This window comes from Myotis nattereri, assembly GCF_964212035.1.
Source record: "Myotis nattereri genome assembly, chromosome: 6".
NCBI classification, from domain to species: Eukaryota; Metazoa; Chordata; class Mammalia; order Chiroptera; family Vespertilionidae; genus Myotis; species Myotis nattereri.
In genome coordinates, this window is record NC_138081.1 from 91,313,675 (window position 1) to 91,339,171 (window position 25,497).

At 47.8% G+C, this 25,497-nt stretch overlaps 2 protein-coding genes across 3 annotated transcripts in view; one reads left to right on the forward strand and one right to left on the reverse strand.

The window, feature by feature from the left end:
• The window catches only part of AKAP12 (A-kinase anchoring protein 12), a 75,761-nt gene extending 64,939 nt beyond the window's left edge, over positions 1-10,822 (forward strand). The window contains exons 4-6 of the mRNA XM_081093671.1: positions 1,699-6,769; positions 7,651-9,378; positions 9,430-10,822. Coding sequence (XP_080949797.1) covers positions 1,699-6,761 — 5,063 coding nt within the window. The 3' untranslated portion in view covers positions 6,762-6,769; positions 7,651-9,378; positions 9,430-10,822. The remainder of the gene's footprint in view (positions 1-1,698; positions 6,770-7,650; positions 9,379-9,429) is intronic.
• Positions 10,823-18,102: 7,280 nt separating this feature from the next.
• ZBTB2 (zinc finger and BTB domain containing 2) overlaps positions 18,103-25,497 on the reverse strand; it is a 29,641-nt gene continuing 22,246 nt past the window's right edge. For both annotated transcript variants that reach the window (XM_081093672.1, XM_081093673.1), the window contains one exon: positions 18,103-20,826. In XM_081093672.1, coding sequence (XP_080949798.1) covers positions 19,455-20,826 — 1,372 coding nt within the window. In that variant the 3' untranslated portion in view covers positions 18,103-19,454. The remainder of the gene's footprint in view (positions 20,827-25,497) is intronic.

Here is a 25,497-nt window from a genome sequence, read left to right on the forward strand (position 1 = left end):
TACGCACTACCAGTAACTGCTCTGTTCGCCACTTGGCAGCTGCTCATCTTTGCTTCCCTGGTTTTGACTGTAAACATGTCCCCATCCTCCCAGAATTTAAGAAAAAGGGTTGCAGATTGAAACGCAGGTGTAGGAGCATGGAAGGAAAGTGGGTTTGGGGGGATGGTGTGGTTAACACCTGCTTTCCCAATATGTGAGCAAAGTTTCCCTGCATGTCCTATTGAATTCTAGAAAGGTTAGTGAATAGGTTTGTTTTTACCCCATGCTTAGTGGCAGGAAGTTTATGTTTGTGTTTATTAGTAAAATTGCACTAGAATAGAGTTTATTGGGGGGGGGGGGGGAAGCCTTGACATTTTTCCTCTGGTGAATTTCCAATGATATCATCCACCTTTTCAAAAAAGGTCACACCTCTTGTGTTGCTTAAGAAGTGTTTGTGAGTATGTTTTTGTAATTGGAGGCATTTGTAAGAAGTAGTGCATAGCATGGAAATGCACTTAAAGAGATCTTTAATTCTTGATGCAGAAGAGTGACTATAAGGGTCAAAATGGACGTTATATCTGAATTGATTGGTTGGCATTTTTTTTCGTAAGGAAGTACTCCCTGCTCCCATTTATGCTTTTAGTATCACTCTTTTTTATTATTATTATTTTTTATCCACACTTGAGAATATCTTTTTTCATTGATTTTTAGAGAGTGGAAGGGAGGGAGAGAGAGAGAGAGAAGCATCGATGTGAGAGAGACATACATCAGTTGGTTGCCTCTCGCATGAGTCCTGATTGGGGCCAGGGATCAAACCTGCAACCCAGGTATGTGCCCTTGACCGGGAATAGAACCTGGAATCCTTAGGTATTGGGCCGACGCTCTAATCACTGAGCAAAACCAGCAAGGGCTTTAGTATCACTCTCCATTCATGGATTTTTTTTTTTTTTTTTTGAAAGGTAGACAAGTAGATTTTAATTTTCATGGATTTTTTATTTTATTAAATGTATGGTAACCCATCACTGTTACTATTTTTTTTTTTATGCTTCAAAGTTTGGCAAGAAGGAGCGCCTTCAAGCTGGCTCTTGTCCTTTTGCTATGCCTCCCTCAGCTTTTGAGTTCCTCTTTTCTGCTCTCCTGAAAAATATTCTTCATACTTTCCCTGACCCAACCGGAATTTCCCAAGGAGCTCTAGTGTCTTTTGGGGGACTTGTTAGAGGCCAGACTAGTGGTCACATAGAATGCCCCTCCTTTCGATTTGTCTAGTTACTTATTGTGTTGTTATTCGCTTATTTCTTTAACCCTGTGTTTCCTATGCAGTGGAAGAAGTTATGTCTAAAACTTGGTGGGTTCTAGGTCGTGGGTGTCATATGTGATTCCATTTTTCATTGCAACAGAATGTACACGATCTGGTTGACCCGCCCTTTGTGATGCTGTGGCTACTCATTTTTTGGTAGTTGAGATTATTAACTTTCTCTTTACAGAAAGAGCAGAGTAGTACCTTTAAACCTGAATTTTTTAAGGTCATTTGAAAGAAGTAGACACGGCCTTAATCTATTGAGATTCACAAATACTAGATAAGACCCTTGCCTATCCTGGAGTTGCCTGACATTAAAGAAAGTGTTAGCTAGTAGTGTTTTCAAAATGTTTTCGTTTTCGTGAATTGTAATATTTTATCCCTTCTTCTCCTCCCCCCCCCCCTTTTTTTTCTGTTAACAGTTGGACAGAGAGAATCCGAAGATGTGAATGAAAGAGGTTCAGATAAAGAGATGGCTGCCAGCTCATCGGTTGTCCAGGACATCACGAAGGATGGGCAGGAGGAAATGCCTGAAATAATTGAGCAGATTCCTTCTTCGGAAAGCAATTTAGAAGACCTAACGCAGCCTGCTGAGTCCCAGACTAATGACGTTGGATTTAAGAAGGTGTTTAAGTTTGTTGGCTTTAAATTCACTGTGAAAAAGGATAAGAGCGAGAAGTCTGACACGGTCCAGCTACTCACTGTCAGAAAAGAGGAAGGTGAAGGAGCAGGAGAGTCAGAGGGGGCTGGGGACCACCAAGAGCCCAGCCGGGAGGCGGGAGAAGCAACACACAAAGAAAATGAACTGAAACAATCCACAGAGAGCCCCGAGAAGCCTCTGCAACCCGAGCAGAGCAGCACAGAGACTTCTTTTCAAGCTGAGTCTGGTCAAGCAGCCGAGGAAGGCAAAGATGGAGAAGAAAAACAAGAAAAAGAACCCACCAAATCTCCAGACTCTCCAACCAGTCCAGTGGCCCCCGAAACGGCGTCACCCTTCAAAAAATTCTTCACTCAAGGCTGGGCTGGCTGGCGCAAAAAGACCAGTTTCAGGAAGCCCAAGGAGGATGAGCTGGAAGCTTCGGAGAAGAAAAAGGAACAAGAGACAGAAAGAGTCGACGCAGAAGAAAAGGAAAAGACAGAAGATACCTCTGAGAAACTGGCTGCTGCGGAACAACCACAGCCACAGGAGGCCACAGAGGGTGTCCACGATGCCAGATTATCAGCTGAGTATGAAAAGGTGGAGCTGCCCTCTGAAGGCCAAGGGCAGGCATCTCCTGAAGAGAGAGCCGCCCCTTTGGCAACAGAAATATTTGATGAAAAGGTAGAGATTGTGGCAGAAGTCCACGTGAGCACGGCGGAGAATGCAGAGCCGCAGGAAGCTGAGGTGGAGGAAACAGAAGAGCCCCAACCGGCTGAGAAACTGGCCGAAACCAACGCTGGGCCTCAGGAAGCCGAACCTCCAGTGTGTGCGCCTGGAGGGGACCACACCCAGCCCCCCGAACCAGGTCCTGGGGAGCAAGCGCTGTCCGCCCAGCCGGAAGGCATCGTGAGCGAGGTGGAGATGCTGGCATCCCAGGAGAGAGTGAAGGTGCAGGGAAGCCCGCTGAAGAAGCTTTTTACAAGCACTGGCCTGAAAAAGCTCTCCGGGAAGAAGCAGAAAGCGAAGCGAGGGGGAGAGGAAGAGTCAGGGGAGCAGCACGCGGCCCCGGCGGATTCTCCGGACAGCCCAGACGAGCACAAGGCCGAGAGCTCTGCTTCCTCCCCGGAGGAGCCCGAGGAGATTACGTGCCTGGAGAAGGGGATCGCGGAAGCCCACCCGCACCCGGACGGGGAAGGCGAAGAGGGAGCCACTTCCGATGGAGAAAAGAAGAGAGAAGGTGTGACTCCCTGGGCATCTTTCAAAAAGATGGTGACGCCCAAGAAACGTGTGAGAAGGCTTTCCGAAAGCGACAAGGAAGAGGAGCTGGAGAAGGCGAAGAGCGCCACGCTGTCGTCCACGGAGAGCGCGGCCTCGGAGATGCCAGAGGAGGGGAAAGGACACGGGGAGGAGCCGAAGCCCGAGGAGCCGAAGCGCAAGGTTGACACTTCGGTGTCTTGGGAAGCTTTGATTTGTGTGGGATCGTCCAAGAAAAGAGCAAGAAAGGCATCCTCCTCCGATGAGGAGGAGGGACCGAAACCGACGGCAGGAGAAGGCCCCAAACTGGACGAAGCAGGAAGAGACAGAGCGGCGGGACCAGAGGCTGTCCCCGCAGGTGCCCAGGAGCACGACCCAGGGCAGGGCAGCTCCTCCCCCGAGCAGGCGGGAAGCCCCTCAGAAGGGGAGGGCGTGTCCACCTGGGAGTCCTTTAAAAGATTGGTCACCCCGAGGAAGAAATCCAAGTCCAAACTGGAAGAGAAAGCCGAAGACCCCGGGACGGGGGCCGGTGTGGAACATTCGGCGGCAGAGGTGGAACCCGGGAAGGAAGAATCTTGGGTTTCAATTAAGAAATTCATTCCTGGCCGGAGGAAGAAAAGGTCGGATGGGAAACAAGATCACGCCACTGCCGAGGATGCAGGGCCGACAGAAGTCAACGAAGACGATGCCGACGTCCCGGCGGTGGTCCCTCTGTCCGAGTACGATGCCGTGGAGAGGGAGAAAACGGAAGCGCAGGAAGCCCGGAGGAGGGAGGAGACGGCCGAGCCAAAGGGGGCGGTTTCTGTGTCGGAGGAGCTCAGCAAGAGTCTGGTTCATACCGTGACTGTGGCGGTCGTCGATGGGGCGAGGGCCGTGACCCATATGGAAGAAAGGTCGCCTTCTTGGATCTCTGCTTCGGCGACAGGGCCCCTCGAACAAGCCGAAGAGGAAGCTGGACCACCCCCTGCAGGGGTGTTGGAAAGAGAGGGCAGGGCAGAGGACAGCCCCATCGTCACCCAAGCCCTGCCCGAGAGCCGAGATGCCGGTGAGGACACCCGCACCAGTGAGGTGGAACCCACTCCCGAGGCCGTGACGGCTGCGGAACCCACGGAGGCGTTTGGTGCCGAGGAGGCGACCGAAGCATCTGGTGCCGAGGAGACCACCGACATGGTCTCGGCCGTCTCCCAGTTAAGTGAGTCCCCGGACACCACCGAGGAGGCCACGCCGGTTCAGGAGGCGGAGGGCGGCGAGCCCGACGTGGAGGGCCAGGAGAGGCGGACCCAGGAGGTCCTGCAGGCGGTAGCGGAAAGGGTTAGAGAAGCGTCACAGCTCGATGTCGGGGGCCCGGGAGCCGAGAGTCACACAGCGCGGAAAGAGGGATCCCAGCTGCCAGAGGTGGGGGAGACCGAAGAGGACCCTCCCGTGTCGGAGCTGAAGGAAGAGGTGGACATGGTGTTGCAGGGACACACAGGAGAAACAAAAGCTGAGACTCTGACACCAGGGGAGGTCTTTGGACAGGCCGCCCCAGAACACGCTGGAGAAGTCCCTCCAGTCCCTGAGAGCGTCCCGTCCAGCGAGCTCAGAACCCCCTGCCAAGCCGAAACCTTGGTTGGGGTAAAATCAGAGATCGTCCTGGAACAGGCTGTTGGCCCCGACTCGGCCGAAACTCTCACAGACAGCGAGACCAGTGGAAGCACCCCCGTGCCCGACTGTGAGGCTCCCCGTGTCACGCAGCAAGTCAAGGTCATGGAAGTCCATGCCGAGGGTGAAGGTGCATCCGGTACGAAATCGCAGGTCACGGAGGCCCAGGCAGCTCCTGCACCGAAAGAGATGCCCCCAGCACCCTCGGGGCTTCAATCCCAGGAAGAAAAGAAAGAACACTCAGAAATAGAAGGGGGTCCAGAGCATATGGATAAAGAGGTATCAGTGGAGGCTGTACCCATTCTTTCAAAGGCTGAGGCGACTCCGGAGGCTGGCCAGTTTGCTGATGAGGAAACCAAAGACGTACCCTTCGTTCAAGGACTTGAAGTGTCTGCAGACACAGAAATGACAGCTGGACAGAAAAAGGCCATTGAAGTCGCCCTCAAAGATGAAGTTACTGAAGAAGCTGATGGTCAAAAGAATAAAAATACTGAATTCCAGAGTCCTGCTCAGCCTCTTCCAGCCCCAGGGGGGAGAGAGAGGGTAGTGCAAGTGGAAAGGGAGGAAGCGGTGGCCAAGGCAGCCCGAGTGAGTGAAGAGAAGCTTGAGCCAAAACCAGCCGAAGTGCTCAGCAAGCAGCTGGTCCACACGGTTCACGTGACCGTCGTAGACGGGGAGAAGGAAGTTCTCCCTTTTGAAGAAAGTTCTCCTTGGCTAGTCCAAGCGGACAGGCTCTGCACAGACAGTCAGGCCCAAGTGCTCAGCAAGCAGCTGGTCCACACGGTTCATGTGACCGTCGTAGACGGGGAGAAGGAAGTTCTTCCTTTTGAAGAAAGTTCTCCTTGGCTAGTTCAAGCGGACAGGCTCTGCACAGACAGTCAAGTTCAAAGCTCGGAGGCATCATTACCTCTAACAGCTGCCGCTGTGGAGAAGAAGGTCTTAGGCGAAACCGTCAAGCTTTTAGAAGCAGCTGGGCCTTTGGAGTCTGCAGATGCGCATTTGGAACCGGAAGCGAAGCCCTCTGACCAAGAAGACGTTATGGGTCAGCCTGGGAAAGATGCAGCGCCCACAGGCCCTCCGTCTCGGGCAGAATCGGCCCCAGTCGTCATACCCGCCGCCCCTGCCGAAGGCGTCCGTGCTGACCTGGAAGGAGATAAAACCACCTTCCAGGAAGGGAAGTCCGAAGAAGACTGCGAGCAGGTTAGCGGGCAGGGAGACAGAGTGAGTGAGATGAGAGAGGAAGGTTTAAAGGCCGAAAAGGAGATTTTGCAGCTTAAGACTGAGAGCCATAAACTTGTGCAAAACGTCATTCAGACCGCCGTTGACCAGTTGGTAAGCACCGAAGGAACAGCCACCGACTGCCAGACACCGGCCCAGCTGGCAAAGGCTGACCATCGGGAGGCTGAACAGAAAATTGAAAAAGAAGAAAGGGAACTTCAGGGCTCGGCTGAGGCTGAGGCAGCCCAAGAGGAGTCCGCACTGACCACCGTGGGACAAACCCCCTCAGATATTTCCAAAGACGCGAATGCAGCTGCAGAGGAGGTCACGGCCGTTGAGGTCAAAGGCTCCCCAGTAAATGACCAGCTGCCTGAAGAGCTTGTCCTCCCAATCCAGGAAAAGAGAGAAGCAACCGGAACCAAGTGTGTGCCAGAATTGGGTGATCGTGCCGGCTTAGGAGAAAGAACGGAGAATGAACCCCAAGAAGATGAAAAACATGACGCTGTCCATTACCCTGAGAACCAAATCTCAGCCCTGGTAGACCCCGAGGCCTCGGGAGACTTAACCAAAGAGTCCCCGGATGCAAATGGACCAAAACTAAAAGAGAAGGAAGTGGGATTTCAGGAAGGAAAAGGGCCGAGCGAGCCAGAAAAAGAGATCAAAACGCAAACACAGGAGGAGGCACAGGAACAAGAGAGGCAGCCAGCAACGCCAGAACTTGCGGAACCCTAAGACGTCAGGTAAGCAAGCTTCTTTTTCTTCTGAAATAATTGTTTCCTCTTTCATGCCATTTGATGGCAAATTTGTTATAGGGGAAGCAGGAGTTCAAACCATGATGATTTTAGGCAGAACCTGCCATTCGGGAATGCCTGTCCACCAGACTAGGAGATCTGGGTTAATTAGTTTCTTTTTTCTCTCTCATTGAAATGCCATTCAGTCATCTTGGTGTCATGAAAATAATGATGTCATTTTATCCCCAATGCGACTGCTTTCAAAGAAAATAAAGGCCCACATGTGCGTGTTTGGCCAAAGATCTAAGAAATATGTTGTGCTCACTCAGCCCCATACCAACTAGTCTGTTGAATTTTTTTTGTAACTAGAAACTCAAAGTAGGTTTATATTGACTGCCTGAAATTTATCTTATAGCTCTTTAGAGGAAAAATTAATTTTTTTCCAGCATTAGTCACACTTTTTTAAATATATATTTTTATTGATTTCAGAGAGGAAGGGAGAGGGGGAGAGAGAAACGTCAGCGATGAGAGATAATCATTGATTGGCTGCTTCTTGCAAGTCCCCCAATGGGGATTCAGCCCACCACCCATGTGCCCTGACTGGGAACCGAACCTCAGCCTCCTGGTTCATAGGTCAATGCTCAACCACTGAGCCATGCCGGCCGGGCTAACAAACACTTGTTAAAAGATTCCAGGCATGTGACATGTTAGGGAACCGCAGGCATTGGCTTTGAAGTCGAAGAGCACCTTTTACTTTCTTATAGAATTAAACGATGGTATTGGAGTAGCCAGTGACTGCAGCTCACCCTCACAGTTCTTCTGTGGCTATGTGAATGAGGAGAGGGGGAAAGGAGACTATTTTCACTTTGGAATCTTTCTTTCTCCTCTAGTTACACGAGTGTCTTTGCAAGACCAGAATGTGAAGACAAGTGGTAGAAGAAAACGAATGCTGCTGATGACACTCAAGACCAAGATTTCAGAACTTTGAGATCCCAAGAACAGGCCCGCCAACCGATCTCATTCCCAGAGAACCCCGACAATCCTGAGGCTGCTTCGGGAGCTAGAACCAGTTCTTCCTCAAGACCGCCTGCCGCGTCCCCTCGATGCCACATCGTGTTTCTCATCCGCGCTCCTGAATTCTTCACCTGGAGCTGGAGTTGGCAATACCTAGTTCCACTTCTCAAACTGGAGTATCATTCTTTATGTATTTATATGTATGTCTTAAGTAATCCTCCTCCTGTATCTATTGTATATTTTTTCCTACTGTTTAAGGAGATGTGCGGTAGAGTGCACTTCCGATGTACCCCAGTCTGTGATGGCGCATGGGCCCTAAGTGTCGCCGCGGCAGCTCTGAGCCTCCCATACAACCTGTGAAAACAGCTTCCTAGAATAACATTCCTGAGCAGAAGCTACATTCTCACGTTAAAATTCCCTAAGGACGAGGCCCGTGTTTAGTATTACTCTGAAGTCGGTCACTTTCCTATGATGCATTATGTGCTAAAAATGAAAAGCATCTTTAGGGCGGAAGCATACAGAATGTTCTGTGGTTACTGTGAAATTTTTCTTTCAAGCCCAGTGGAGAGTGGAAGTTTTTTTTTCGTGTTTTTTTTTTTTTTTTTTTTTTTTTCAGTAGTAGACTAACTTCCAGTCTTTTCTCCTAATTGTTATGGTGGCTTGGACAGATGTGGGCTTAATCCTGAGGCAAAGTAGTGAAATGTTTTTCATACTCTCAAGAAAAGGGTTGACTGTAAGTTTTGGGTTCTACCCTTACATGCGGGACCACATTCCCACACAGCCTGAAGCAAATCAGGCTCTTTACAATGGCATTTTGATAGATGCTGGATTGTGTCTGTGCCATATTTGTGCCCGCTCTTTTAGAACAATGTCGCATTATGTTCATTTGGATAAACTGTGATTTGACAACTGACTTACTAGTAAATAAAATACTTGCTTCACTTAGATTTGCTGGTTTTATTAGATACTAGGAAGGCTGAGGCCTGTGTTTCCTGCCTTCTGCAAGCGGAAAAAGCTAGATAGAGCTTTCTAATGTAGTTGCTGCCTGACGTGACCACTTCATACCGGTTTGAGTTCATGTTCAGAGGAAGTCATAGCAGATAGGTGTCTGCCAAAATAAACCAGGGGCTTTTCAGATGGACGGTACTGATACAATGCTACCATCTGGTGGTATCTTCCTGAAAAGGCCAATTTTCTGCATTAATGTTTGTTCATGATGAGTGTTTCTAGAAAGAAATTTTAGGAAGGCTTAGTAGTAAAATTGCCTTGCAACAGGAATTTTTCTAAATGTTAAAAATGATGTCTGATTCTTGCTAATATAAAAAGGATGCTGTTGAACAGTTGCCACACAAAGAATAGTCCGTTATCTGCCCTAAAATTCCACTTTTCTGCAGGTAAACTGGCCTGGCAAAGACACTTTTAAAATTTTACTCCAGCTCAGTACTCCGAGTTTGAGAACTTAATTTCAATGGCCAATTGATTTTAAAGGATAACATTCTAGAAAGACTAGAATAGCCTTTTAGCAGAAAGAACATTTGCTGTTAGAAGTGACGAGTAGTTGCTCTGATACCAACACACCTGATTACAATAAAACATCGGCTGTAGTAGTTGCTCTGATACCGACACACCTGACTACAATAAAACATCGGCTGTAGTAGTTGCTCTGATACCGACACACCTGACTACAATAAAACATCGGCTGTAGTAGTTGCTCTGATACCGACACACCTGACTACAATAAAACACCCGTTCTAGTGGGCCTTGTAGCTGGAAAGTACTGACTAGCTTTTAGGAATTACTCTCATGTATAATAGCCACCTGTGCTTAATTGTTACACTTTAAAATCTCCAAATTAAAAAAAAGAAACCTGTGATCTAAATCAGCGGTTGCCAACCGGTGGTCCATGAGGTCCGAAAGGTTGGCGACCACCGGTTTAAGGAAGCCTTTGGAGCAGTGGTCACCAGCCGGTGGTCCGCAGACCAATGGCGGTCGGAAGGTTGGCGACCGCTGACCTAAATAGCTTCTCTGGCCAACTTGGGACTTCTTTAAAAAAGTGCTAGTGTCAAATTTAGAAACATCAATGATGAGAGAGAATCATTGATTGGCTGCCTCCTGCACCCCCTACTGGGGGTCGAGCCCACAACCTGGGCATGTGCCCTGACAGAATAGAACTATGACCTCCCGGTTCATAGGTTGACACTCAACCACTGAGCCACACCGGCCAGGCGCCGGTGTCTGTTTTTGAAGATCAACCAAAAAGTATTGGAGATGACAGCAATTTGGAAGGAGTTCAATGATAGCTCCAATACTGACTCAACTTCCTCTCTCTGGCAGGAAGAAACTGTGCTATTTTGAGCAGATTAAAGATTTGTGTCGTTTGTGGTAAACAGATTTCCTTTTTTTTTTCCTCTTTGGTTTAAATTCCATCCCACCACTTCATCACATTTGTACTGACATGTGGCCACGCAGGTCACCACAACTGGTCGTCTTCATGACTCTGCTCCTACTCCATCTGGACGGGCCCTGGATTACTTCTGTACAAGCTCTGTACCTCTGTCTGTTAAGCAACATTGTTTTACTAACGAGGAATGCTATTAACAACTGTAGCGTGAAATACAGTTCTGTGTTATAATTCTAAAGCTGCCGTTACTTTATGAAGTTCATAGTAACCGTGTAATCTGCAGAAATTGGAGCAAGTGCCTAAATTTTGCTATTTTTGGCATTACTATGGAACCATGTACAACAGAAAGCAATGCAAGACTTGTAAACTCTCGCCACTCCTTGTAATTGAAGACTATAAAATGTGCCCCTAAAGGTTATTTTCTTAATGGTTCACACAAGTTGTCTCTCTCTGTACATGTCTACTTTGTTCCAGAAGTTTCCTTTGCTGTTTGGAGCTACAGATAGTCAAGGGCTGAAAATTTTAGCTTTCAGTGTAAGCTTCAAGCCTAGCAGTTTTTCTTTAACCTAAGACAATATTTGATTCCTAGTTCTGTGTGGGGGCAAATTTTCATTTATCTAAATAAAATGCAACCTAATGAAATGCCATGGGTTTTCTCTCTATAATTTTTACCTTAATTCAGTTTTGCTTGCTTTTCCCTGTCATTTCGTGATATTCCTCACACATTTAACTTTTTAACTACTAAGCCATCCCTTTGTGACACCGCGCAGAGCATCATGGGAGTTTGGAATGTCTCTGGGATATGTGTGAATGTGCAAAAATCTCTGCTGGTGATTCTTAACCTTTTTGGGGTCAGGGGAGCCCTTTAATTGGAATCTTATTAAACCTCTGACTGATCTCCCGAACCCCAAAATGAATAGTGTCATCATGTACAGTTTTTGGATAGTCACACAGACTTACTCTGAAATCCCAACCAACAATCAGAACTAGAGTTAAGTCTCCACAAGAAAGGACACAGTTCAAGGACTCCAGGTAGTGAGCGGATAAAACCTGGACACAACCAATGTGTCCAGTAACCTCAAGCCTACATGACTATTCATTTTCAAAGTGATTCCAGAAATGGATCTGCTGGGCAACCTTGCATTTTTGTGTAAATCCAAGTTTCTCCTCTGTGGAGAATGGCTACAGCGTTTGAACAGGTTCAAGCCTGGGACTAATGAGAGGGCATGGTCCTCTCCTGGCAAAGCCACGTGCAAGTCCCAACTTGGAGGTCAAAGCCCTCCCAGCACAATTATAGCCAAAGTTGTAAGCTTGACCTTATGGTCTGAACCTGTGGCCCCAGGTGGCTGAGTGATATGGGCTGCGGGAGGTGCCGCAAGTAAACAAAGCTTGATCAGGTGCATGTAATTGAGTAGATTCGAAACCACGAGAACGTGACCACGCCCTTACTTTGCCTCCTGGGATCTGGCTATAAAATAAAGACTCGGCGTGCAGGCCCTGGCGCTGTCTCTATCAGAGAGGGCAGCGTCCCACCTTGCGCCCAGCTTTCTTCTCATCTGTCTTTTCTAAATCCGTCACCGCTCCCTCTCAAGTTCGCCCATGGCGGTGCCGGCTCGGCACACTCCTCTCCAAATTCCTTACCATCTCCAGCCTAGGTCACTGGAATTAGGAAAATGACCTGGGCCTAGCGGGAGTGGCTCAGTTGGTTGAGCTTTGTCCTGTGCACTGAAGTGTTGCCGGTTTGATTTCCGGCCAGAGCACATGCCTGGGTTGTGGGTTCAGTCCCCGATTGGGGCCCAAACAGGAGGTAATGGATCAGTGTTTCTCTCTCTCTGTCTCTCTCTCTAAACATGTCCTTGGGTGAGGATTAGAAAAAAAGAAATAAAACAGAAACTGATCGGGGGTCTATCTTTATGAGAGATTTGAGATGATCACCTGCTCTTAAGTGATAACAGGTGTTGGCTAATGTGTTCAGGACTTGGGGATGGCATGGTGGTGAAGATAATGAAGAAAATCTTTTTTTTTAAATGTCACATCTCACAAATCAAACCTATTTCTTTCACTGAGGATATTTTTTTCATCAATTTTAGAAAAGAAGGGGTGGGGGAAGAGACATTAATGTGAGAAACAGCTATCGGCTGCCTTCCACATACGCCCCAACCGGGTATCAAACCCAGAACCTTTTGGTGCTCGGGACTATGCTCCAACCGAGCCACCTGGCTGTGGGGAACCCATTTCTTGAGACAGAAATATAACTGGCGTCCTCACAGTGTTCTACTCTGTAATCTCATTAACTCTGCATATTTTCCCGTTGCTTGTTAACACTGAAATCTGTAACACCAGTGTTACCTCTGACCTCTTAAGAGAAGCTTCACTATAACACTCGGATTTGGGGACGGGGTGGAGTAACAGTTCCTAACAGATGACATCAGTGTTATTTCCCTACAACAGGATACTGGATACTAGAGCCTCGTAACCACCCTGTGCTTTTCCTTCAGTTCTAATAACAGTGTAATTCGTGAGCACACGGGCAATACTTAAATTAGGCGAATTTAAATTTTAAAGCCACACTCTGCTTGATCCTGTTTATCCCCGTTAGTCTTAGGAGGTCACCTCGTACCTTGAAAAGCAGGTGGGGTTGCCTGTTGAACTTGAAATCTGAACACAATCAGGGTTCTTTTAAAAGACTTGACAGACATGATACTATAGGGTGGGCAGGTGGGCTGTATCAAGGAATGAGATTAACCCTAACAAGTATTCAAATAGTTCAGGGAAGTGAGGCTGCCTCTGCGATGCTACTATATGCTATGCTAGCGCCTCCAGGGCAGTGCTGGGGGCTGTGAGTTTTCGGTTATCACAGTGGCTAGGGTGTTACTAGAATTTTTAAAAATGTATATATTTTATTGCCCTAGCTGGTTTGGCTCAGTGGATAGAACCTCAGCCTGTGGATCAAAGGGTCCAGGGTCCAATTCTGGTCAAAGGCACATACCTTGGTTGCAGGCTGCTCCCTGGCCCTGGCCAGGGCGTGTGCAGGAGGCAACCAATCAATGTGTTTCTCTCACATCACTATTTCTCTGTCTGTCCCTCTCTCTTCCAATCTCTCCAAAAGTCAATGGAAAAATATCCTCAGGTGAGGATTGAAAAGAAAATGAATAAAGTATGTGTCTATCATTTAAAATATATTTTATTTTAGAGAGGAAGCGAGGAGAGATAAATACATCAATGATGAGAATCATTGATCTGCTGCCTCCTACACGCCCCTGCTGGGGGCCTAGGCATGTGCCATGACTGGGAATCGAACCTTGACCTCCTGGTTCATAGATCAATGCTCAACCACTGAGCCACGCCAGCTGGGCTAGAACTTAATGAGTGTAGGCCACAGATGTTTGTGATCCTGCAAGGCCAAAGGATAGCCCCCTCCCCTCTTTTTTTAAAAAAGATTTTTTGTGTTTGATTTTTAGAGAGAAGGGCGAAGAAAGCACAAGAAACATTGATATGAGAGCAAGACATCAAGCGGCTGCCTCCTGCACACCCCTTACTGGGGATCGAGCCCGAAACCCCGGCATATGCCCTCAACGGAAATCAAACCAGCAACCATTTGGCATAAGGGACTGTTGTAGGCAGTAGTGGTTCTCAACCTGTGGGTCGCGACCCCTTTGGCGGTCGAAGGACCCTTTCACAGGGGTCGCCTAAGACCATCCTGCATATCAGATATTTACATTACGATTCATAACAGTAGTGACATTACAGTTATGAAGTAGCAACGAAAATAATTTTATGGTTGGGTCACAATATGAGGAAGTGTATTTAAAGGGCCAGAAGGTTGAGAACCACTGCCTAGGGCCTAGGCCAGGCGGGCCGGATCCGGCCCGTTTGAAATGAATGAAACTAAAAAAAAAAAAGACTGTACCCTTTTATGTAATGATGTTTACTTTGAATTTATATTAGTTCACACAAACACTCCATCCATGCTTTTGTTCTGGCCCTCTGGTCCAGTTTAAGAACCCATTGTGGCCCTCGAGTCAAAAAGTTTGCCCAGCCCTGGCCTAGGCCATCGACCCCAATTCCCTGCCTCCTGCAGCCATTTACTTACTCAAGCACCCATAGCCTCCATCCAAAGCGACACCCTGATAGACTGACATGAGCAGAGCAAGGATGAGGGGCTAGGTAGGTCACCAGCTGGAAAGCCCCAGGGGCCTAGCATAGGACAATCGACTGTAGGGTGGGATCTCGCCCCCGGTGACTCTTCTCCCCAGCATAGCTCTGGTCTTGCGGTTTGGATCCCCTGACCTTTCAGCCCCAGAGATGACATCTATGCCTCAGTAGTATTTCAGCTCCAGGCTCAGATAAGCAACAATGCCAGGCACAGCTGACCTCAGGACCAGCTGCATTGGATAATGACCCACTGCCCTGGTGCCTGCCAATCAATCAGTGGGGAACACACCCTGAAAGGATAGCCTAGAAAGCTGCTGAATATTCTATTAAGATCGTCCCCTGGCCCTGGCTGCGTGGCTCAGTCGTTGAGTGTTGACCTATGAACCAGAAGATCACGGTTCAATTCCTAGTCAGGACACATGTCTCGGTTGCTGACTCGATTCCCAGTGTGGGGCTTGTAGAAGGCAGCCGATCAATGATTCTCATCATTCATGTTTCTATCTCTCCTCCTTTCCTCTCTGAAATCAATATATTAAAAAAAAAAAAAAACAACAAACCCTTAGGACATGCCCTAGCTGGCTTTTCTCAGTGGTTAGAGCGTCAGCCCGAGGACTGAAGGGTTTTGGGTTCCATTCCAGTCAAGGGCACGTACCTCTTGGGTTGCAGGCTCAATCCTCTGCCCTTGCCCTGGTTAGATGTCTCTCTCTTTCCGTCCCTTCCACTTTCTCTAAAAATCCATGGAAAAATATCCTTGGGTGAGGATTAACAAAAAAATTAAAAATAAAATCCTTAGGATGGAGGACCAGTGCGCCTTCCTCCTGGGAGCACGCTGGTACCTTTCCCTTTCCCGCCCCCTTCCCTCCCCAACCCGCCCCTCTCCTTCCCTGCCCAGGCTCTGTACTGTCAGCTTCCTCACTCCCAAGCTCCAAGGCCCTTCCTTTGCCTCCATAATTTGTCTCCCTAAACTCATTTCTTCTAGAAATTACCTTTTCTACCTCTGTGATTTACCCAGTACATGTTCTCTTACAGTTTGGGTCTTGGCTCTGAATTCTTTTCTAACCCAGGTTTGGTCTGACCGGCCCCCCCACCCCGCACCCCCCACCCCCCTTCCTGTCAGACACCTGGTGCTGTTCCCACCACCTCACAACCCAATCAACTGAGCCACACCTGCCAAGACAGGATAGCCCTTCTTAAGGATTTTCCATCTTCTTTAAAAAAATGTATTTTTATTGATTTCAGAGAGGAAAGGAGAGGGAGAGATAGAAACATTGATGATGAGAGAATCATTGATCAGCTACCTCCTGCATGCCTCATACTGGGAATCGAGCCCCAAACCCAGGCATACTCGTGTGCCCTGACTGGGAATCGAACCGTGAACTCCTGGTTCATAGGTCGATGCTCAAGCACTGAGCCATGTTCTTTTTTAGAGAGGAAACATCCATCTCATGCCATCTGCGTTTCCTTTCTCTCCTCCTGTCCCTGGTGCCTTTTCAGGTTTTGTGGCTTGCTAGCACATCCCCCAGTAACACTTGCAGGGGGGCCATATGGGGTGGGGGCTTGGGTTGGAGGAAGCCAATCTGCAGTCTCTCCCTGGTCACTCCCGAGGCTCCCCAAACTGGGCATCATCTCAGGATGCTGCCTTCTATCCTTTGTCTGCTTAGGGGCATCTCTAACTAAACAGGTGAAATAATTCTTTAGTCCATCTTTTTTTGCTAACAAAACTATACATAAAGGTACATTTGTTTTTATTTTTTTATTGATCTCAGAGAGGGAGGCAGAAGGGGAGAGGGAAATATCAATGATGAGAATCATTAATTGGCTGCCTCCTGCCTGAGGATCGAGCCCACAACCTGGGCATGTGCCCTTGACCAGAATTGAACCTGGGACCTTTCAATCTGCAGGCCTATGCTCTATCCACTGAGCCAAGACAGCTAGGGCCCCCTAGAGATAAATTTAAACAGCTGCCAAGGAGGGTTTCTGAGGCAGTGTGCTGGTAGCAGGAAGAGCCCTGGATTGGGAGGCCTGAGCTCTGTAATTACCCTAAGTAGTTGTATGACCTTGGCCCATGACCTAGCACCATTTTATCTCCTCATCCAGACCTTACCTCTCTTATAGCAACGAGGCCCATCGAGGTGGCCTCCTCAAAAACTATGTAAGGTGTTTTATGATTTTTCTGTGCTCCCAGGTTCACAAGGGCATTTAGAGCGAGAACAGGGAGATGTAGAGTAAATCCGAGGGTCTCAGACACGCATTTCTTCTAAGAGCTCATGCACCAATCTGCACATTGTACGCATCTCGTTAAGGAGCCCCTTGCTTCAAATCGGGAAGCATGCTAGGAATGACTCCACTCCCTGTCAAGTCTCCAAGACCCTGTCTTTAGGCTGATCCTTCGTCCCTTTAAGGCAGCCTAGGGGTGGTGTGGAGGGTGGTGGAGGATGCCCCGATTTCCCCTTTCATAGATATTCAGAGAATTAACGACACAAGATTCATTTAAGTTAGGAGATGTGAATATAGTATTTTTTTAAAAGGAAACTGTCTAGCCCTAGCCTGTTTGGCTCAGTGGGTAGAGCATCAGCCTGCGGACTGAAGGGTCCCAGGTTCGATTCCAGTCAAGGGCATGTACCTTGGTTGTGGGCACATCCCCAGTAAGGAGTGTGCAGGAGGCATCGATGTTTCTCTCTTGTCGATGTTTCTAACTCTCTATCCTTCTCCCTTCCTGTCTGTTAAAAAAAAAAAAAAATCAATAAAATATATTTTTTAAAAAATAAAATACTCCAGCCGGCGTGGCTCTGGTTGAGTGTCGACCTATGAACCAGGAGGTCATGGTTCGATTCCTAGGTTGCGGGCATGATCCCGTGTGGGGCTTGCAGGAGGCAGCCAATCGGTGATTCTCCCTCTGTGGAGAGCAGCTACAGCGTTTGGACAGGCTCAAGCCTGGGACGCATAATGATCCTCTCGTGGTAAAGCCACATGCAAGTCCCAGCTCAATTATAGCCAAGGCTCTTGTAAGCTTGACCTATAGTCTGAACCTGTGGCCCCAGGTGGCTGAGTGATATGGGCTGCGGGAGGTGCCGCAAGTAAACAAAGCTTGATCAGGTGCATGTAATTGAGTAGATTTGAAACCGTGAGAACGTTGTGACCAGGCCTTACTTTGCCTCCTGGGATCTGGCTATAAAATAAAGACTCGGTTTGCAGGCCGGGGCGCTGTCTCTCCATCAGAGAGGGCGGCGTCCCACCTAGCGCCCAGCTTTCTTCTCTTGTCTGTCTTTTCTAAATCCTTCACCACCCCCTCAGGCTCAGGGAACCTGGCTGTGCCCGCGCAGCACACCCCTCATTATTGTTATTTCTGTTTCTCTCTCCCTTCTCCCTTTTTCTCTGAAATCAATGAAAATATATTAAAAAAAAAATCGGCAGAAACCACTCAATATTTCATAACCTAGTTTATATAACATGAACCTAAGCAAACATTCCTTGGCCTTTTCCTTCCTTGTAAAAGAAAGTTGGGGAACACCATCTCCAGACCCATTCCTGGTCAAACTTTGTTCATAGCATCTTCATATAGACTTTCCTCATTTAACTCTCACACTATGATGACACAATTCCGTTATCAATGTCTTCATTTAACAAATGTGAAAAATGCCATTCAGGTCAGGAAACTGCCCAAAGTTCCACAGGCAGAGGAGGAGGAGACAGAGCAAGAAAGCATCTCCATTTCCCCTCCTTGCATCGTTTTGGGCTGACAAAGTCATACATAGATAAAATATGTACCCATTTAATTAAATGTTTATTTAATGAAAGTATGTATAAAAACTTACAAATCTTAGAACTCAACTATACATGAAATAGGAGGATGGGATGGTCAGTTTTAACATATACGTACACAGCATTGCTATTGTTCTCCCCTCTCCCCTTCGGTCCTTACTTCTGGCTCCTGTTTTGTCCCAAGGAAAGACTAATGGACCAATTTTACTGTTCTCAGGCCAATAGAGGAAACTTCAGGTGTTAAAAAAACTGGAGACTAAATACCAAAGTCATGTTTTTCCCCAAACAGTAATTAGGTTTTTTTGGTCCTGATTTCTCTTTGCCATTTTTGATGTTTTCACTGAGTGTTGCCAGTAAACTATTAGCATTAATTTTAAAAACCCTTAAGGCTCCCATGTTCTGCTCACAGCTTCCCTTATGAGATCCTGTATCCCTTTTCCTGCAGCAGACACACTGATTTAAAAGCAGCAGGTTGGTGCTAATACAAATTTACCACTGGCAACTGCTAGAATGGCATGTCAACTCTATTCAGAAAGACCATCGACAGAATAGCACTTTCAATCTCATTTTTAAAACCAACACGTTTATCAAAAATGAAAATACAGTACTCTGTTGTTCAACTTTGAAAGAAGCCAGCAATTAGATAAGGCATGTGCATTAATTCACCTGTTTGTCGCAAGGATCACACGTTTTTCTCTTACAAACACACAAACTCACAGCTTGTCATGTTTTATCCAAAAATTAAGATTGCCATCACATTATTACTTTTTTTCCCGTGTTTTGTTCAAGGAGGTTTCTTAACTAATGATTTTTCTTGACTGGACATAATCTCAAAGAACGCATTCTGAAATGAGACACCTGGAGGATGAGTACTAAGAGTGTTCTCTTGGGTTTAAGGTTTTCCACCCGAGACTTTGCATAGTAAAGAGCCCAGCTGTGTCTCTGAGAAGCATGCTGGATTTCCTGACATTGTTTTTCTGAGAAGGAAGACACTACCCGGGGAAGGTCATAATTTTAGCTTACCAAATGGCATTCTGGTTGTTTGGTTTTGTTAAATACCCTTCATTAGTTCCAAGCAAGTATGCTTTTAAATAATCTAAGACTCAAAACCCATTTGAGTGTACAAGTACTACTGGCTATAATCTTTCCCATGTCCCCTGAATGAAAGCAAATGTTCCAGGTTTATAATGCACAGAGCCTTACGGAGGAGGGGGAGGAGGGGCTGGGGACACGGGCAAGGAGAGGGGCAAGGGACCCGGGACCTCTCGTATCATGCCATGGAGAACGATAGTTCTGAATCGGGAAAGGGAAGGAAGACAGTCTTTGTAAAAAAAATGACAGTTTTAAAAAGATACGTAACATTCAGTCTAACAACACCGTTTCCTGTTCCTTTTTAATGCTCGCTAACACAGGGTGGTCGGGTTCCGTGACTTCAGAGTCCCCGCTGCCCAGGAGGATGGACCGCCCCTCGTCCAGGGCGAAGACGTCCGAGTTCTGGTTTTGGCAGGAGTGTTTGACAACCTCGTTGGGAGTGGAGAACGTCTTGTCGCACAGGTTGCACTTGTAGGGTTTGTTAGTTTGTACCAGCATGTTGTCCATCTGGCTGCCCTCCTCGAACGTGCAGAGCTCCAGGGTCTGCTTGTCCACCATGGTGTAGGTGTCGATGCTCTGGTTGAGGCACACGTGCCGGGCGGCCTGGTTGGCCCGGCAGAAGCTCTTGTCGCAGGTGCTGCACTTGAAGGGCTTGCCGGTGTGAATGTACATGTGCTCCCGCCAGTGGCTCTTCTGGATGAACTTGCGCCCACAGATGGTGCACTCATACTTGCGCCTCTTGACCTCCCGCTCTTGGTCCGCCTGCTCCAAGTTGTCAATGTCCGCGATGTCCGAGGGCGGCGGCGTCTCCGAGTGCTGCTGGCCGTCGATGATGGGGGAGTCGGAGATGTGCTGCAGCTCGCTGTCGCTGATCATCCCGGCCTCGGGCGCCTCCATGGCGTCCTTCCCCAGGTCCGCTGCGTTGCTGCAGAGAGACAGGGGCCCGCGGCCCTCCCCGGGCTGGCTGGCCGTGAAGGGCACCCCGGTGTGGATCTGCAGGTGCTCCCGCAGGCTGCTCCGCAGGGTGAAGCGCCGCCCGCACAGGTGGCAGGCGTAGTACTTGGGGAAGCTGCCGTTCCTCTTCATGATGCTCGGCTTGATGTGGGCGATGGTGAGGGCGGAGGGCTGCTCGTCAGAGGAAGAGGCTTCCAGGTTGGCCTCCTCCCCGGCGGCGGGGGGAGGAACGGGAGTGGAAACGAGTTCTGGAGACAGGGAGGTCTGCAGGGGGTCCGAGGGGGTCATGTGTGTCCGGTTGACCTGGGGCAGATTTGAAGTCAGCTGGGAGAGCTGCGTGGCTTCGGGCACCTGCTCCTGGCTCACCCTGGAGGTCTGGGGCCGGGGTTCTCGCCCGAGTTTCTCAGGCATCGGAGCCATCTTGGTGGCCTGTCTCAACTGATGGTCTGCGATCTGAATGCCATACAGGGAGGAGGCCAGCGGGAACACCTGGTCGGGGTGAGAGAAGGCGCCCTGGCTGGCCAGGCTGGCCTCCTGGATCAGAGGGTAGGCGTGGAGGAACTTGATCCCCTGCTCCAGGCGCACAGGGTCGATGAGCTGAGGTGCCATCTTCCCGGTGTACATCAGGTGTAAGAGGTAGCTGAAAATGTCGGGCTGGATGTCAGTCGGTTTCAGACGGACACATTCACTGAAAGAAAGAACAAGTCAAAAGTCTGTCAATGTGTCAGTCACGGTCTCAAATGAGAACATCAAGCCTGAAGGAAAAAACAAGCACTTTCTAAAAAGGTGAATGAAACACGAACATTTCCCATTTCTTACTGTTAGCCAGTGTCATGGAACACTCAAGGAGATAACGGGAATCCATATAATTTAACGTTAATTATATTAGGAACAGAGAGAAATACAGTAAGTATATCTTCAAGGACTGAGAAAGAAAAAGTTCATGTTAAACAAATGAGGTATCCTAACTCATAGTCTTGAAGCAGTTTTTCTCCTAGTGGTTTATGTAAAGTGTATCCTGCCTACCAAGTCTGTGTTTTATGGAGCGGGTCCTTCACTATCAGTCTGAGTGGCCGGTGGCCCAGTAATGGTTAGGAACCAGTGACCTGGCACATCCTTTGCTCAAAGTCTAGGGTTCTGTATGGGTCCGAGGTCACCCAGAGTTCAGTAGGAGACCTTTCAAAGTAAATCAAACAATCTTCCTGATTTAAAAGTTTCTTCATTTGTAAAATGACATGGGGCGCTGGACTCGTCAGAACAAGTGGCCAAGAGCAAGACAACAAAAGTGAGAAAAACAAAGCCCATTTCTGTCTGTCTGCAACTCTCTGATCTACGTCCAGCAAGGCGGTGACGGAGGCGAAGGCCGGCCTCGGCCCAGCTCTGGCACCGTCGGGTCACCTTCCCAGTGCTGCGAGACTGCACTCAAGGGTGGCTGCAGGCCCTGGCCAGGGGAGCTCAGCTGGTTAGAACGTCGTTCTGATACTCCAAGGTTGCAGGTTCGATCCCCGGTCAGGGCACATGCAAGAATCAACTAACAAATGTCTAAATAAGTGGGACCACAAATCAATCTATCCCTCTCCCTTAAAAAAAAAAGGTGGTTCTAGGACAACTCAGTTCCTTAATCAAATGTCACCGTCGTCGTCATCATCATCGGAACTGCAGCTGGGCTTTCCAGGCATTACTTCACATAATTGCCATTAACTCTCATATTACAGATAAGGGACCCAGGCTCAAAGGAATTCATACCTTGCTCAGTATCACAGAGTTATTAAGTGGTAAAATGGGGAATTAAATCTGGGTCTAATACCAAAGCCATGATACCAAGATTCCTTAGAGCAGTGGTTCTCAACCTGTGGGTCGTGACCCCATTGGTGGTTGAACGACCCTTTCACAGGGGTCGCCTAAGACCATCCTGCACGTCAGATATTTACATTACGATTCATAACAGTAGCAACATTACAGTTATGAAGTAGCAATGAAAATAATTTTATGGTTGGGTCACAACATGAGGAACTGTATTTAAAGGGCCAGATGGTTGAGAACCACTGCCTTAGAGCATTAAAACAATCCTGTGTAAAAACAAACAAACAAACAAACAAACAAATGAAAACAAAGAAACCAATCCTGTGTAGTAAATGAGGCAGATGTGATTATTCCCATTTGACAGACATGGAAACTGAGGTTTCAAAAAGCTAAGTGATCTATGGGAGGTGCCTACGGCAGATGTGGGATGGTTGGCTTTCCAGCTCTTAGATTTTAGTGTTTGCATCACCCTGAAAAGGCATCCTGAGCCAAGTAGCGGCAGTCAAGAGCTCTTCCTGGACCATCAGCAGTGACAGAAGTTCTACTGCATCATTGAAAGTCAGGGAGATACAGCTCTGCATATTATGGGGCACGTGCTATCAGTCACCGAATGGATGTACTCTATAGACAATGCATTTTCAGCTCCAAAGACACCTTCCTTAAATGCTTTTAGGTTTTATAATCATTTTTTAAAAAAATTGTGAATAATTTTCTTTTCTTTTAAATATATATTTTTTATTTTTCAATTACAGTTGACACACAATATTATATTAGTTTCAGGTGTACATTACGTAACTACTGAGTGATCATCCCAATCTCACACCCATTGGACATCACAGATAGCTATTAGAATATTATTGACTGTACTATTCCCTGTGCCGAACTTTACATTCCCATGACTATTTGTAACTACCAATTTGTACTTCTTAATCCCCTCAACCCTTTTCACCCATTCCCCCAACCCCCTTTTATCTGGCAACCATCAAATGTTCTCTGTATCTGTGAATGTTTCTATTCTGCTTGTTTGTTTTTCATATTCACTTGCTGATACATATGTATTTATTGCCATTTTATTATTCATATTTTTTCTTCTTCTTAAAGAAGACCCTTTAACATTTCATGTAATATTGGTTTGGTGTTGGTGAACTCCTTCAGCTTTTTCTTGTCTGAGAAGCTCTTTATCTGCCCTTCAATTCTAACTAATAGCCTTGCCGGGTAGATTAATCTTGGTTGCAGGTCCTTGTTTTCCATCACTTTGAATATTTCTTGCCATTCCCTTCTGGCCTGCAAAGTTTCTGCTGAAAAATCAGCTACAGTCTTATGGGAACTGCTTGTAGGTAACGAACTTCTTGTCTCTTGCTGCTTTTAAGATTCTCTCGTTCTTTAACCTTTGGCAATTTAATTATGATGTGTCTTGGTGTGGGCCTCTTTGGGTTCATTTTGTTTGGGACTCCCTGAACTTATGTGTCTTTTTTCTTCACCAGGTTAGGGAAGTGTTCTGTCATTATTTTTTCAAATAGGTTTTCAATATCTTGCTCTTTCTCATCTCCTTCTGCACCCCCATGATACAAATGTTGGTACACTTGAAGTTGTCCCAGAGGCTCCAGAGGCTCCTTACACAACTCTCATTTTTTGGGATTCTTTTTGTTTTTTGTTATTCTGATTGGGTGTTTTTTTTTTTTTAATATATATTTTATTGATTTTTTACGGAGAGGAAGGGAGAGAGATAGAGAGTTAGAAACATCGATGAGAGAGAAACATCGATCAGCTGCCTCCTGCACATCTCCCACTGGGGATGTGCCCGCAACCCAGGTACATGCCCCTGACCGGAATCGAACCCGGGACCCTTCAGTCCGCAGGCCGACGCTCTATCCACTGAGCCAAACCGGTTTCGGCTGATTGGGTGTTTTTTGCTTCCTTATATTCTAAATTGCTGATTTGATTCTTTTTAAAAATTTTTTTTCTAAAGAGAGAGAAACATCAACATTGATTGCTGCCTCCTGAACACCCCTGTTGGAGATTGAGCCCACAACCAGGCACGTGCCTTGACCGGAAATCAAACTGGCAACCTCTTGGTGCACGGGTCGACGCTCAACCACTGAGTCACACTGGCCGGGCTGCTGATTTGATTCTTGACTTCATCTTCTTTACTGTTGATTCCCTGTAAATTATTCATTTCAGTTAGTGTATTCATTTCTGACTGGTTCTGTTTTATGATTCCTATATCCTTCTTTATGCTGTTGAAGTTCTCACTAAGTCCTTGAGCATCCTTGTAACTATTGATTTGAACTCTGTTAGTTTGATGGCCACCATTTCATTTAATTATTTTTCTTGTTTTTTCACACTTGGAACCTGTTTGTCTCCTCATTTTGGAAGCCTCCATGTGTTTGTTTCTATGTATTAGTTAGAGCTGTTATGTCTCCCAGGCTTGGTAGAATGGCTGAATATAGTAGGTGTGCTGTAAGGTCCAGATGCATAGCCTCCTTGACCACCCAAGCTGGGCTCTCCACCCCTCTCGTGTGCTGTGTACACCCTCCTGTTGTAGTTGAGCCTTAATTGCTGTTGGCATGTCAATGGGAGGATTTACTCCCCAGGCTGGTCAGCTGCAAGGACTGGCTGCTACCACCAACCGCTGTAGAGGATCAGCTGGGCAGGAGGAGACCACCCCACAGAGCACAACTTACTTCAGCAGGGCTCTGGTGCCCACTGAGTCTGCCCCTTGAGTGTGTCATAGTGGAAGTGGTTGGGTGGTGATGCTTCAACGTGGTCTGAAGCTGTCCACTGGGTGCCCTGGCTGTGGGGCTTCCCAGGAGGTGTAGGCCAAGGTCAGCCGCTGCCTATGTTCTGCCCAGAGCCTCCCAGCATGAGCTACAAAGGGATCTGCAGATGCTACTGGGCTTGGAGGTGCCCAGGAGAGGCCACACTGTGAACCAGTCAGCTGCTGCTAGTGCCAGGCCTGGGGCCGCTCAGTAGGAGGTACGGGGCACACTGAAGCCAAATTCAGCTTATCTGAGATTTTAGGAACATCTGAAGCATAAGGCAAGAGAAGTCACTGTGTGGACCTAAAAGTTGGGTAGGGCGGGTCCAGGGGATCACCAGGGCAGGGCTAAGAGCCTTAGCCAGGCTCATGGAGACTCAGATACGGTGCCCACCGGCCAGCTCCTGGGGGAAGCGCTCAGAAAAGGAACGACAGCTCTGCCAGCGCTTCCACCTGGGAGCAAGCGGCCCTCCGGCTCTCACCCTGATGCCCCTGTATTCCTGGAGCCTTTCGAGCTGCTGCCCTGGAGCCCAGAAGGAGTGAGTCCGAGTAAGTCCATGCACAGGCCCTCTACGAGGAACGCCCGAGACTCCAGCAGCCTCTGTCTCCCTCAGCCTCAATTCCTGCTGGTTTTTACAGCCAGGAGTTCTGGGACTTCTCTTCCTGGCACTGGAACCCTGGGCGGGGAGGCCTGTGTGGGGCTGGGACCCCTTGCTCCACAGGGGAGACCTCTGAGCTGAGATATCCAGCCACACACGAGTGTGGGACCAGCCAGTTCCTTGTCTCTGCCCTGCCTAC